Genomic DNA, 13,685 nt, shown 5'->3' on the forward strand with positions numbered 1-13,685 from the left:
TCGCCAGTTGAAAGAAAAAAACGGAGAGTGTCAACACTGGAGTCTGAAGTGGAAGACACCCACTGGTAGGGGCTGATGAGATGTACGTGCTGCGTCAGCAAGGACCAGTGCGCATGCCACACAGGAGCCGTGGACACACACTCTATGTAGGCAGTAGCATTTTAAGCAGAGACAGTAACAGTCAGGGGTGTCTAATGTCACTGGTGACAGTGTAGGGGTGGAATTAAAGGTGAGAGGGACAGGTCAGGAACAAAAGGATGGAGCTCAGTGAAGAAACAGCGATCCATGTGTTGTTAAGGGGAAAAGAAACAGGCTCAACTAAGGAAGGGGAGAAAGTAATGGTTTCATAAAGTACTCAGGACGAACAGAAGTTGGTCCCTGGTGATCAAATGAATTGAGACCTAACAGAAAAAGTTTGGATGACCCCCAGTGTCTGGTGCCTTTCCCTGAAAAGGAAAAACTTGGAAGGAGGAAGGGGAAGCCATAATTACGAATTAGTGGCTTTGTATCCACTATCTCATTTGACTTTCTTAAAGGCGTTGTTTAGTTTGAAAATCTAGCACCTCCTAGATCTCAGGACATTTTTTCTTGGAGTTCTGTATATTCATACATTGAGCCCAGCATTTATAATTATTAATCTCTTTGAAGATATTCTTTTCATGAATATTTTAATGCTCAACTCAGTAGGCCATTTTTCTTCTGAAATACTTCTAATTTGAGGCAAACTGAAATAATTGTCCTATGCTATATGATAGGCTCTTTCATTAATGGAGAGTAAATTGTTATTTTTTAAGGGAGTCAGGGCCCTTTTACCGAGCTCAGTCTCGAATTTGCATTCTGTAGGCGAGTAAGATGTGGTTTTCTTACAGGAGCTGTCAGTCCCCGAGATAAGCCTCTGCATATTAAATATTTCCTACATTCTTTGCACTCTGTGCATAATTATGGGGAAATTACATCTTGATTGACTAGAACAGACACCTGTCACACAGAGAAGTTCTAAAAGAAATAATTGTTCTGTATTTTAGCAGGGATTACTTTTTCATACATCCATGTATGAATTCTTAAGCTTCATAATATTTTAAAATGCAGCTAATTCCAAGATAATGAAAAATTATTATATAGCACTATATTTCATCCTTTTTTACATTTAACATCCAGGACTAGAGCTAATCAATGAAGCTGATATTCCCCCTCCACCTGCTCTAAATAAGCTGAAATATAAATAGTAAGCAAAAATAAAATATTTGTAAACCATTTAATCAAACTTTGTAATTTTGATAGGTGACCATATGTTGCCTGGATTGATGAACTCATTCGGTCCCGTGGGGCCAATTAGCATCACATCAAGAAAGCACTGTTTTACAGACCCATTGGCTTCATCTCCAGCCCTGGCTGTTCCTTCACAAGCAGGTGCCAGAGCTCACACAGCGACCCAGCAAGGGGATGAAAGCCACTGCCTGCAAACTGATCACCGTCTTTCTTCCAAAAGTTTTTCTTAACTCACTTAAAGATACAATATTACATTCTGGGTTCAAATGGAGAGTTTGGCAATTTAATTAATTAAATTTAAATAGTATGCCTATATGGGCTTCCCTGGTGGCTCATTGGTAAAGAATCTGCCTGACAATGCAGGAGACTTAGGAGACAGGGTTTAATCCTTTGGTCGGGAAGATCCCCTGGAGAAGGAAATGGGAACCCACTCCAGTATTCTTACCTGGGAAATCCCGTGAACAGAGGAGCCTGGCAGGTTACAGTCTATGGGGTTGCAAAGAGTAGGACACGACTTAGCAACTAAACAACAACAACAACAACATATGCATATATAATTTACAAAAATTCAAAAGGAACAAAAAGCAGTCAGTGAAAGGGAATCTCCCTTCTATCCCTGTTTCCCAGCAATCCAGTTTCTTAGGAGTCAAGTTCTTTTAGCACCAAGATGCATATTTTTCCAGGGTTATGCTATGTATATACAGGTAATTTTTTAAATAATTTTAGTGGCAGCAAACTCTACACAGTATTCTGCCTGGTTCTTTTTTTTTTTTTCTAACTAAACAGTATATTTGTATTTACAGAGATTACATATTCTTTTAAAAAATTATTTATAAAAGTTTAAATTGGTAACATTTATGTGTATAAAGCTAAACCATGGACACACATTATGTTTTGCTATTGTTTAATGTTTTAACATTGTACTTACAAGAGGGGCCCCATACAGGAAGTAAAAATAATGTTGAAAAAGAACAAAGTTGGAAGACTCACACTTGCAAATGTCAAAACTTTTACTCTACCACCTGAAACTAACCCAATATTGTGTATCAACCATACTTTAATAAAATAAATAAATAAATTTTAAAAAGTATTTACTACAAAGCTACAGTAATCGAAAGAATGTGTTACTGGCATACAGATAGGCATGTAGAACAATGGAATAGAATTGAGAGTCTAGAAACAAACCCATACATCGGTAGTCATTTGATTTCAACAAAAATGCCAAGATCACTCACTGGGGAAAGAATAGTCTTTTCAATAAATGGTGAAAGGACAACTGGATTCCCACACACAAAAGAACAAGGTAGGACTCCTACTTCATACCATGTAGAAGAATTAACTCAAAATGGACCAAAGAGCTATACGTAAGCTCTGAAATTGTAAAACTCTTAGAAGAAAACACAAGGGTAGGTCTTCATGATCTTGAAGTTAGCAGTGTTTCTTAGACACTGAAGTCAAGAGTAAGAAAAGAAAAAGATAAATTGGACTTCATAAAGGTAGCAAATTTTGTACATCAAAAGACATCATGCACTAAAGTAAAAAGACAATGTACAGAATGTAGTATTTGCAAATCATGTGTACATACACCACTATATATATATATATGTATTTGTATCATATATAAATGATAAGGTCCTCATATCTAGAATATAGAAAGAACTAGTAACTCAACAACAAAAAGACAAACAGGTTTAACTTAAAAATGTGTGGAGTTCTTAAATAGACTTTTCTCCAAAGATAACATACAAATGACCAATAAGCACATGAAAAGATTCTTAAAATGGTTAGTCACGAGTGAAAATACAGGTCAGAACCACAATGAAATACCACTTCACCCCTCTAGGATGGTATCAGTTCTTAAAAAAGAGAAATAACAGGTGTTGGTGACGATGTGGAGACAGAACCTAGTACATTGCTGGTGGTAAAGTAAAATAGTTCAGGCACTGTGGAGAATAGGTTGATGGCTTTTCAGAGTTAAACACAGAATTACCATATGACTCAGCAGTTTCACTCCTAGGTTTAAATCCAGAAGAACTGAAAAAGGTGTTCCAACAAATAGTTGTATATGATTGTTCATAGTCACACTGTTGACAATTGTCAAAAGGTGGAAGTAACCCGAATGCCCATTGAAGATGAATGGAAAAATAATTTGTGGTGTGTGTGTGTGTGCATATATATACATAGAGCAAATTTTACATATAATATAAATATTGGAAATAAAAGCAAAACTAAACAAATGGGACCTAATGAAACTTAAAAGCTTTTGCACTACAAAGGAAACTATAAGTAAGGTGAAAAGACAGCCCTCAGATTGGGAGAAAATAATAGCAAATGAAGAAACAGACAAAGGATTAATCTCAAAAATATACAAGCAACTCCTGCAGCTCAATTCCAGAAAAATAAATGACCCAATCAAAAAATGGGCCAAAGAACTAAACAGACATTTCTCCAAAGAAGACATACAGATGGCTAACAAACACATGAAAAGATGCTCAACATCACTCATTATCACAGAAATGCAAATCAAAACCACAATGAGGTACCATTACACGCCAGGCAGGATGGCTGCTATCCAAAAGTCTACAAGCAATAAATGCTGGAGAGGGTGTGGAGAAAAGGGAACCCTCTTACACTGTTGGTGGGAATGCAAACTAGTACAGCCGCTATGGAAAACAGTGTGGAGATTTCTTAAAAAACTGGAAATAGAACTGCCATATGACCCAGCAATCCCACTTCTGGGCATACACACTGAGGAAACCAGATCTGAAAGAGACACGTGCACCCCAGTGTTCATCGCAGCACTGTTTATAATAGCCAGGACATGGAAGCAACCTAGATGCCCATCAGCAGATGAATGGATAAGGAAGCTGTGGTACATATACACCATGGAATATTACACAGCCATTAAAAAGAATTCATTTGAATCAGTTCTAGTGAGATGGATGAAACTGGAGCCCCTTATACAGAGTGAAGTAAGCCAGAAAGATAAAGAACATTACAGCATACTAACACATATATATGGAATTTAGAAAGATGGTAACGATAACCCTATATGCAAAATAGAAAAAGAGACACAGAAATACAGAACAGACTTTTGAACTCTGTGGGAGAATGTGAGGGTGGGATATTTCAAAAGAACAGCATGTATATTATCTATGGTGAAACAGATCATCAGCCCAGGTGGGATGCATGAGACAAGTGCTCGGACCTGGTGCACTGGGAAGACCCAGAGGAATCGGGTGGAGAGGGAGGTGGGAGGGGGGATCGGGATGGGGAATACGTGTAAATCCATGGCTGATTCATATCAATGTATGACAAAACCCACTGAAATGTTGTGAAGTAATTAGCCTCCAACTAATAAAAAAAAAATTTTACATATAATATATATACATATATGTATTTTTACCACACTCCACTTTATCTACATATATAAAGTGGAATACTATTCATCCATGAAAAGGAATGAAGCTTCCCTGGTGGCTCAGTGGTAAAGAACCACCTTCCAACAAGAAGATGTGGGTTCAATTCCTGGTCAAGAAGATCTCCTGGAGAAGGAAATGGCAACCCACTCCAGTATTCTTGCCTGGGAAATCCCACGGACAGAGGAGCCTGGTAGGGCTACCAGTCCATGGGGTTGTAAAGAGTCAGATATAACTTAGTGACTAAACAACAAGGATATATGCTACAACATAGATGAACTTCAAAAACCTTATAATGAGTAAGGTAAGCCAGGCACTAAAAGTCACATACTGTGTGATTCCAGTGTGTGTCTGACTCTTTGTGACCCTGTGGACTGTAGCCCGCCAGGCTCCTCTGTCCATGGAATTCTCCAGGCAAGAATACCAGAGTGGGTAGCCATTCCCTCCTCCAGGGGATCTTCCCAACCCAAGGATCAAACCTGGATCTCCTGCATTTCAGGCAAATTCTTTGCTGTCTGAGCCACAAAGAAAGCTCCATCATATGAAATATCCAAAAGAGACAGAAAACAGGTTGGTAGTTGCCAGGGCCTAGTAGGAGAAAAAAATGGAAACTGACTGCTTAATGGATGCAGGGTTTCCGTGCGGGGTGATGAAAATGTTTGGGAACTAGATGCAGATGGTGGTTGCACAACTTTATGGCTACTAACATGTTCACTTTAAAATGGTTAATTTTATGTTATATGAAATTTCAGTTTATAAAAAATTTTGTATTAATGTATATAGCCATCTGAACGTGTTCATTTACTTTAGTTTTAATATTTAATGGTTAGAATACACTTTAAGGATGAGTTTGGGGTTAACATGTACACATTATTATATATAACAGATAATCAAGTAGGAGCTACTATATAGGACAGGGAACTATAGTCAATATCTGGTAATAACCTATGAGGGAAAAAATCTGAAATATATGTGTATACCTGAGTCACTTTGCTGTACACCTAAAATAAACACCACACTGTAAATCAGCTGTGTTTCAATATTTAAAAAATGATTAAAAAAAGAGCTGTTTACAGAACTGATCCCTGAAGCACCTCTACAAAGTCCTGGGTTCCAGTAAACAGTTTGAAAAACACTGAGCCCTTTTGAGAGCATGTATAAGGTGGGGAGCATGCCTTGACAGGAGCAGGGAACTCATGTCTTTGCTCCGTCACCGCTAGACAGCTCTCCTCCTTAGGCAGGTCTTCACATTGTTCCCAAATCTCCAGAAACGTCTACCCAGCCATACCAGTTCTGGCCTCTGGAATCATGCACATGATCAGTGTGACAGCAGATAGCAGGTGTGTTCACTGGAGTTCCACCTAGGGCAGGGTTTCGGACTTCTGGTTGCCCTTCATTGAGTGTTCTCATGCTTGCCAGCAACTCCAGTAAAAGACAGGGATCTTAAAAGCCTCATGTTCTTTTTTTATTAGCTGCATAGCTTGCTGATGTATGGATGTACCAAACTTATTTATCCAGAGCCTTGCAGATAAACTTGCTTTTTCAATTCTTTGCTCTTATGATGCACATTTTGCAATGAAAAAATGCCTGTGCACATGTCATTTCAAAAATGTGCATAGAACAACATCCTAGACGAGGAATGACGAGGTCACAGGGACCACCTTCAAAATGTTATTGACTGTTGCCAGCACTTCCTTAAAGGCCCGTTCCATCAACCATCTTCAGGAGGACTCCTCCTGCCCGCACCATCTCCAACAGTCTAACATTTTTATGTTTCTGAATCTAACAGGTAAAAAAGAGTGTCTCCTTTCCATTTTAATTTGCATTCCCCTGAGAGAAGTCGAACATTTTTTTATATTTTAAGAGTTCCTTCCTCTTTTTCTGGAAGCCTTGCAGTCGGTTCTGGATCTTTGATGTCCTAAAGCTACACTGTCGTGTGAGTGTGGAGGTGCTGGCCTGTGAGTGAGCCCTTTCAGTCTGAAAACTTACATCCTTTGGTACTGGAAAATTCATTCCTTACTGTCCTAATTATTTTCTTTCATTTGTTGTCTCTGATATCACTTTGTTCCTGACTCCTATCTTTTCATCTATCGACTTTCTTTGAAGTTTTTTTATTTTAATTTACCTTCTTAGTTCTTTATTTACTTACAGAAGATTCTGTAGTGGTGGGTACATTTTTACCTTTGTGGGTACCTTTGTTTAAACCACTGAGTGTATAGCACCAAGAGTGAACCCAGATGTCAGCTGTGGACTTTGAGTGATGTTGATGTCATTGCATGTTTATCACTTGTAATAAGCGTACCCTCTTCTGGGGCATGTTACTAGAGGAGAGGCATGGGGAAGCAGCGGGTTTAGGACAATTCTTTATACTTTTTTGCTCCATTTTGCTGTGAACCTAAAACTGACCTAAAAGATAAAATAGTTGAAAGGAAAAAAAATTTGGTAATGATGTTTTCAATTTTGAGCTTGCCCATTTTTCTCTTGTACTTTTTCTAATCATCCTGTTTTTCATCTCATGATTATGACATCATCTTGAACATCTCTGGGTATATAGAGTAAAACTTTCTGAAAGCTCATCACTGTTCTTGAGTTTTCTAGCTCATTGGTGTTATCCCGCTGTTTATCTTAGTTTTGCAGGCTCCTCAGAGGGGCTCTGCAAAGCTGATGAGGACCCCTGAGTAAGTAGGGCAGGCCTGTCCATCAGTGTCCTGCTGGGTGGGTGGCAAGGAGCCAGCTGTTCACATGGAGGAACCCCTCATCCAAGCAGGTGAAGGTCCTTGTTCCAGGGCACCAGTCTTCCCAGTAACTGTTCTAGTTCTGTCTTATTTATTTAGTTTCTCCTGAGAGCCTGACTCTGATCTCTTGTCTGGGAAGAGTCGGGATTAATACTTGGTTGCTAGTGTTCTGTGTTCAGGATGCAGACATTTGATCCTGGAGGACTTGGAATCAATGCCTCTGTTTTCAGCAGTGTCTCAGTCCCAATCTGAGCAGGCCAGGTGTTTCCCAGTCCGGAGCTTCTGGTGCTCTGACAGGTGGTCGGCCCCTCCACGCTGCAGGCCCCCTGCCCATCTCTGGGCGGAACCCTCTCTCTGCCCTCATGTAACTTCTCTTTGCTCTAGAAATCTCTCCTCCAGTTTTCCTCTTCCTGTTCTCATCTTTGTCGAGTGGTGCCTTCATGGTCCCTGTGAAATATTAATGGGGTCTCAAGAAGAAGAGAATCACATGTAGTCTGTGCTTTTGATCCAGAATATTTTGTTTCTTCAACCTGTGTTTTCCACTTCCGTCTCCACCCCCCCTCTAATCTATCTTCAGATCCTTAATTTGTTTATAGTAATAGTTAATTTTGGCCTGGGAGGCTGGAGTTGCTGTCTTTTTATATCCATAGAGAGTGACTTAAAACCTTCCTACATCTTCTGAATTTTCTGTTACTATCACCACACTGTTTCTCCATACGCATTTGTTCTAACTACCCAAAGACCTTTGAATTGTCCCAGGACTTGTTCTGAAGAAAGATTTCTTTGGCCTTCTAGTTTATTCTCACTATCCAGGGTTTATCCTTAACCCTTGTCAAGCACACTTTAGAAGAACAAAGTTTCAAGATAGTTGTTGACTGATAGGTTTGATGTCTCTGGCTTCAGTTTTAATACATCTGTCCTAGGGAGGGACATGGTTGCTTCTTGAAGAGAACCTTAGTGATAAAGGACATGGATAGAATGTTTGCTACAATCATTTTTGGTTTTACTTTTGGGGTTTTTTTGGTTCTATATTGTTTTTGGTGCTAAACCAAGAAGCATTGGTGTCAGGGTTTAAATTGGCTAAATATTTATAAATTACAATGATGATTAAAATAGGAAAGGTTTTTTAAAGTTTAGATATCTTTAAAAGGCATTTGCAATAGTTCTTTATTAACCTGATAATTTTGTTTGCTAAGGTTATATTTCACAAGGTATATGATGATTTGATGGTTAGTTTCCTTTTGTATTAAAGTGGTGATCGTTGCAAAGATTCTGAAATAGACCAATTATAATTACTTTTATTCAGGTACTGAATATGAGAGTAAATATAGAATCATCTGGTTTGTATGTGATGAGGAGGGGACTGTTCCGTATGTTTTTTTACAAGATTCAATGGCAGTCATGATATTTCCATTCCTTTGAGCTTGTTTACAAAAATATAGAGCTAATTGTGGTTCTTTAAGAAAACATGTTCTAGATACCAAAGATTATGTCTTTTATTTTTGAAAAATAGGAGCAGATGTCTCAAGTATTAGATGCCATGTTTGAAAAATTGGTTAAAGAAGGGGAACATGTAATTGATCAAGGTGATGATGGTGACAACTTTTATGTAATTGATAGGTAAGTTTTGTGTAACTTTGCTCCTGAAATGTAATGAACCTTTTGTGAAAATCTCAATGTGTTATAATGACTGACAGATTAACATACAATAATTGCTATTGCCTGTCTACCCTTATTCCTGTGTAACTGGGCCTATAAACCTGCTTTGAACTCGTGCAATGAAACTGTGCTAGATCAAGGAAGGAGGTATAATGTAATGTATGGATGACTGTTGACTTTTAGTGAATCAGTAAATCTCAGTCATTTACTGGGAGCGTCCTCATTTGTTAGGTTTACTTGAGGGCTAGTTACACCTGTCACAGAATTGGATACTCTTATTAACATGAAAACAGCAGTGTGACACAGCATCTGGGATATTGCATCCATATAACTCAGTCTGTTATTCTGTTTTCTAAAAAGTTTCCTTTATTTTTGCTTAATGAAGTGAAGCATGCTCATGGTTTAAAAAATTCAAATTCAGAGGGACCTAAGGTGAAAAGTCAGTCTCTTTTCCTACTGCCTTAGCGTCATCCCATCAGCAGAGTGAGTAGTTTGTGTGTCCTTCCGGAAGTTGTTTATGCATTATTCTATTTGTCAGTTAAAAACTCTACAGAGAAATTATTTAAGTGAGAAGGCTTGTATTTATATTGAAAATACAATTTCAGAAAACTGAAGTTGGGTTTCACTTCATCAAAGAACAGTACGTGTTTTAAGCAAAACTTGGGTAACAACCCTAAAATGTTAAAGGAGAGCAGCCTGAGCCGAGCCGTCGTTTCTGCACTTCTGTTAAGCAGTGAGGAAGTGTTGATGAGGTGTTTGGAATCCTTAGCCTCCCCGCCTTGTGTAGAACATGGATCATCTCCCAGTCTCATTTGCTGGGTTACGTTGGCTTCTCTGGGCCCCGCTGTGTTCCACTCAGAGGCTTCACAGGAAGACCCCCTCTCCTGTCCGTGTAGGCTCTGCTCCTTGCTCTGGGCCGTGGGAGGTACCTTCATGCATCAGTACCGCATGCTCCATGAATCCTTCAGCCCCTCATCCCTTAGACCTTGGTGACCTGTAGGGGCTGCACTAGCCAGGGCTGGAGGGGGACTCTGTGGTTTTCGAATGGTCTCACGTGTAAATCAAAGTCACGATTCTGGTACCATTAGCAGCTTTCATCAACGAAACACCTCAGAAATTCACTCGGCTGTTTAATTGTATTGACTAGTAGGAGTATATGAGAACCCCAAACACCGTACAGGAATCACTTTGGTTTAGTTGGTGTTTTGACTATAAAACCTCCTTACATTAGTGCATACTGCCTTCCCTCAGTGCCCCATCACCGTTTAGACAGACGAAAATTCTCAGGCACACAAACGTGATGCGAGTCTGGAAGGCCTCGCAGATGAGCGTGGGCCGACCCAGCGCCTGGGTCTCTCTCGGCCACCGTGCGTGCCCTTTCTGTGACTGCACTGCCCGAGGCCTCATGTTCTCAGGGGAGAAATCTGTAGGAGAAGCAGCACATAGTGTTTTAGCCGATTTTTAGACTGATGTGATTTTAACAGGACTGGTAGCTCACTGCACTTCTCATCAGCACGTTTGTTGTATATTTTGTCCTACTCAAAGTAGAAAAATGTAGAAAATGGCTTTAGTGCAAATGTATAAATATAAAAATTAATCTATACTTGAAAAATGACTGTCCATGAGACAAGTTCTAGAAGGAATCCCTGAAACTGCCATTCTAGTCATGAATTATATTAAAAACCAGTTGTTCTTATTCTTGAATATCTTTTGTCCAATACCTCATGTGTTTGCTTTTGTTGCATCTTTACCATCTGTAATCTTTTCCTAATCTTAAAAGCACTCCCTGTTTTGTCTTTGCTAGACTTTAGCCAATAGAATAAAGCCAAAGAATTTCTCCTGTCTGACCTCACAAGTGTTTCAGCAATCCTTGAAGCCATGTTCCCTGACCAGATACAGTACATGAAAAGACAGTCTTCCACAGAGAGAATGAAGTTAATAGAAATAAAGGATCTGGCGTGCAGTGACATGCAAACAGCATTTTATTTGCTGGAAAAAGGAACCCAGTTAAAAGATAAGCACAAAAAATCTAGAAGACCAGGATCAGATATTTAGTCTAAATTTCTACCACCTTTAGATGGCGGTCAGTCTAACATACAGGGCCAGATGATATAAAATGCCAGAGAATAAATTTTGCAGGCTTTGCAGGCCATAAGGTCTGTGTTGCAACTACTCACACCTGCTCTCGTGGCACAGGTCAGCTACAGAGAGTGCGGAAACAGCCAGCGCGTTTGTCTTTCCAGTGAAGCTTGATTCACAGCAGCAGGCAACCAGTCTTGGGCCCCAGGCCAGCCCCCCCTTTAGATCCTAAAGGACCCCATAGGTACTGTACAATGGCTGACCAGATTGTTAGAGCTATATTCTTTTTTAAGATTGTTTTCTTCTGATCTCAAAAGAAACGCATGTTCATTTTGGAAACAAAAACTTTTCAGTTACATAGTGAATGTTGCTAGCCTCCATGATTCTTAAACTCAGAGCTCATTGAGGTCAGCAGATTCACATGCATTCCTTCAGATGGTTTTCTTTGCCTTTTCTCTTTGGTTGCAGTTATATTTTCATCCCTTATTTTTTTTTATCTTAAATGTGTGTTGTTTACTCTCATTTTCCCCCAGCAGGCCCATGTACAGACTTTACCCTAGTCCCATTGATGGTCTCTTCTTCCTGCTTGTCCGGAACAGGCGGTGTCTTTGTCATGTATTGATGCCCTTTTATCACTGTTTGTCAGCAGAGAGGAAAGGAAAGTAAGAGCCCATCCCCAGCCGTCACCCTTGGGGACGTACCCTCAGTCTCAGGGACGGCTCCTGTTAATTCTGCACCTTTGGAAGGCTTCCAGTGCATCCACCCAGCTCCCACTGCTCCCAGGTGTGAAGACCTCTGCAAGGATGTAGAAGCTGGGGGCAGTGGCTTTTTTGGAGAAAACTGAATGGCCGGACCAGGGCAGAAGGGAACTTCCCACTGTTCATCCTTCTAGACATTTAAAATTTTAATCAAGTGAATGTGTTATGATGTCTGAGCAAGAAGAGCAAGCAATATGTAATTCTTTAAAAAAAAAAAAAAGATTAGATTTTATTGCCAAAGGCTTATGTTTTGTTGTGATGAGACTTGACTTGAATTACTTTTACGTCTTCTTTTTCTTGCAACCACCAGAGGAACATTTGATATTTATGTGAAATGCGATGGTGTTGGACGGTGTGTTGGCAACTATGACAATCGTGGGAGTTTTGGCGAGCTGGCCTTAATGTACAACACACCCAGGGCCGCGACAATCACTGCTACCTCTCCTGGTGCTCTGTGGGGTTTGGTGAGTGAGATATTTATTTGACCTGAATGTCGTTTGTAAAAAAAATCATTATGCTAGCAGCCAGGTAGCTGCAGTATTTTAGTTTTAATAGGTAGATGGTTTGGAGATCGTCATCGGTCATCAGAGAATTATTAAGCAACTAATAGGTGCTCCTAAATGCTCCCATTCTTAAAAACCAGCCAGTCACACAAATAAACAGAGGCTTCAATGCTGTTTTTTTCTGGTAGGTTTCTGTGGTAGGTATAATATCTGTGGTTCCAAGCATGGTCTCCTGCCTTGTAGCATCTCTATCAACTGGCAACTTGCTAGAAATGCCCGTTGAGGCCCCGCTTACTGATTCAGGCCAGCTGACTCAGGAACTGGCTCTGGGGCTCCATGATCTGTATTGGAGCAAGCCCATCGAGTGGGTCTCATGCCTGCTTGAGAAACCTCTGTGAACTGAGACTCCCTGTGGTGTAAGTTGACTGGTAACAACTCTGCATTGACAAGCAACTGTGTAGAGAAAAAATACTCAACGTGTGTGTTTCTTACGTGGATGCACTCAGAATTAGAGGTGTTAAAAAAGAAATTCTCTTACCTAGGCTCCACCACAGACAAACTTATTCAACTCTCAGGGTTGGAACTCTCAGACCTGGGCTTTTAAAGTAAATTTCTTGAGGGAGGCTCAGCAGGGAGGGGCTGTATGTATAGTTACAGCTGATTCATGTTGTTGTACAACAGAAACACAACATTGTAAAGCAGTTATACTCCAATTTAAAACAAAAATCCATCCAAAAAGAAGAATAAATTTCTTAATGATGCATTTTCTATAAGGCTTAAAATTTGGCTTAAAGACTTGAATGGGGGAAGGGAGGGGCATTCTTTTCATAAATGATCTTAGGAGACAAAAGTAGCAGATCCGAGTAAAGCTGATTCTGGACTCTGGTTAAGCTGGTGCTTAGGGATCACCTGGAAATCTAGTTAAAAAGCAGAATCCCGACTCACGGGGTCTGGCACGAGGCCTGTGATTCTGCATTTCTCATACGCTCCCAGGGGACACCAGTGGCTGCAGGTGCCCACAGCACACTTTAAGTAGCACTGATTTAAGGGAATGTTGATAACTACTTGTGTTTTCTTTTAAAATTGTTGGTAACATCCCACCCTATGGTTCTGACATGAGTTTATTTGGTTATTTCTCTCAAATCCTTTTGTGGAAGGAGGTGAGGTTGAAGTAACAGGAAGTTTGTTAAAACCTCCTTTTCAAGAACTGTAGTCTCACAGAATTTACACCTGGTTCAGTCACCACTCAGCCTTTGACTCCGA

The 13,685-nt window shown here is 39.9% G+C and overlaps 1 protein-coding gene across 1 annotated transcript in view; it reads left to right on the forward strand.

The window, feature by feature from the left end:
- PRKAR2B (protein kinase cAMP-dependent type II regulatory subunit beta) overlaps nucleotides 1-13,685 on the forward strand; it is a 106,420-nt gene that overhangs the window by 80,866 nt on the left and 11,869 nt on the right. The window contains exons 5-6 of the mRNA XM_061165240.1: nucleotides 8,937-9,043; nucleotides 12,230-12,383. Of these exons, the coding sequence (XP_061021223.1) occupies nucleotides 8,937-9,043; nucleotides 12,230-12,383 (261 nt within the window). The remainder of the gene's footprint in view (nucleotides 1-8,936; nucleotides 9,044-12,229; nucleotides 12,384-13,685) is intronic.

Source organism: Dama dama, chromosome 18 (assembly GCF_033118175.1).
Source record: "Dama dama isolate Ldn47 chromosome 18, ASM3311817v1, whole genome shotgun sequence".
Lineage (NCBI taxonomy): Eukaryota > Metazoa > Chordata > Mammalia > Artiodactyla > Cervidae > Dama > Dama dama.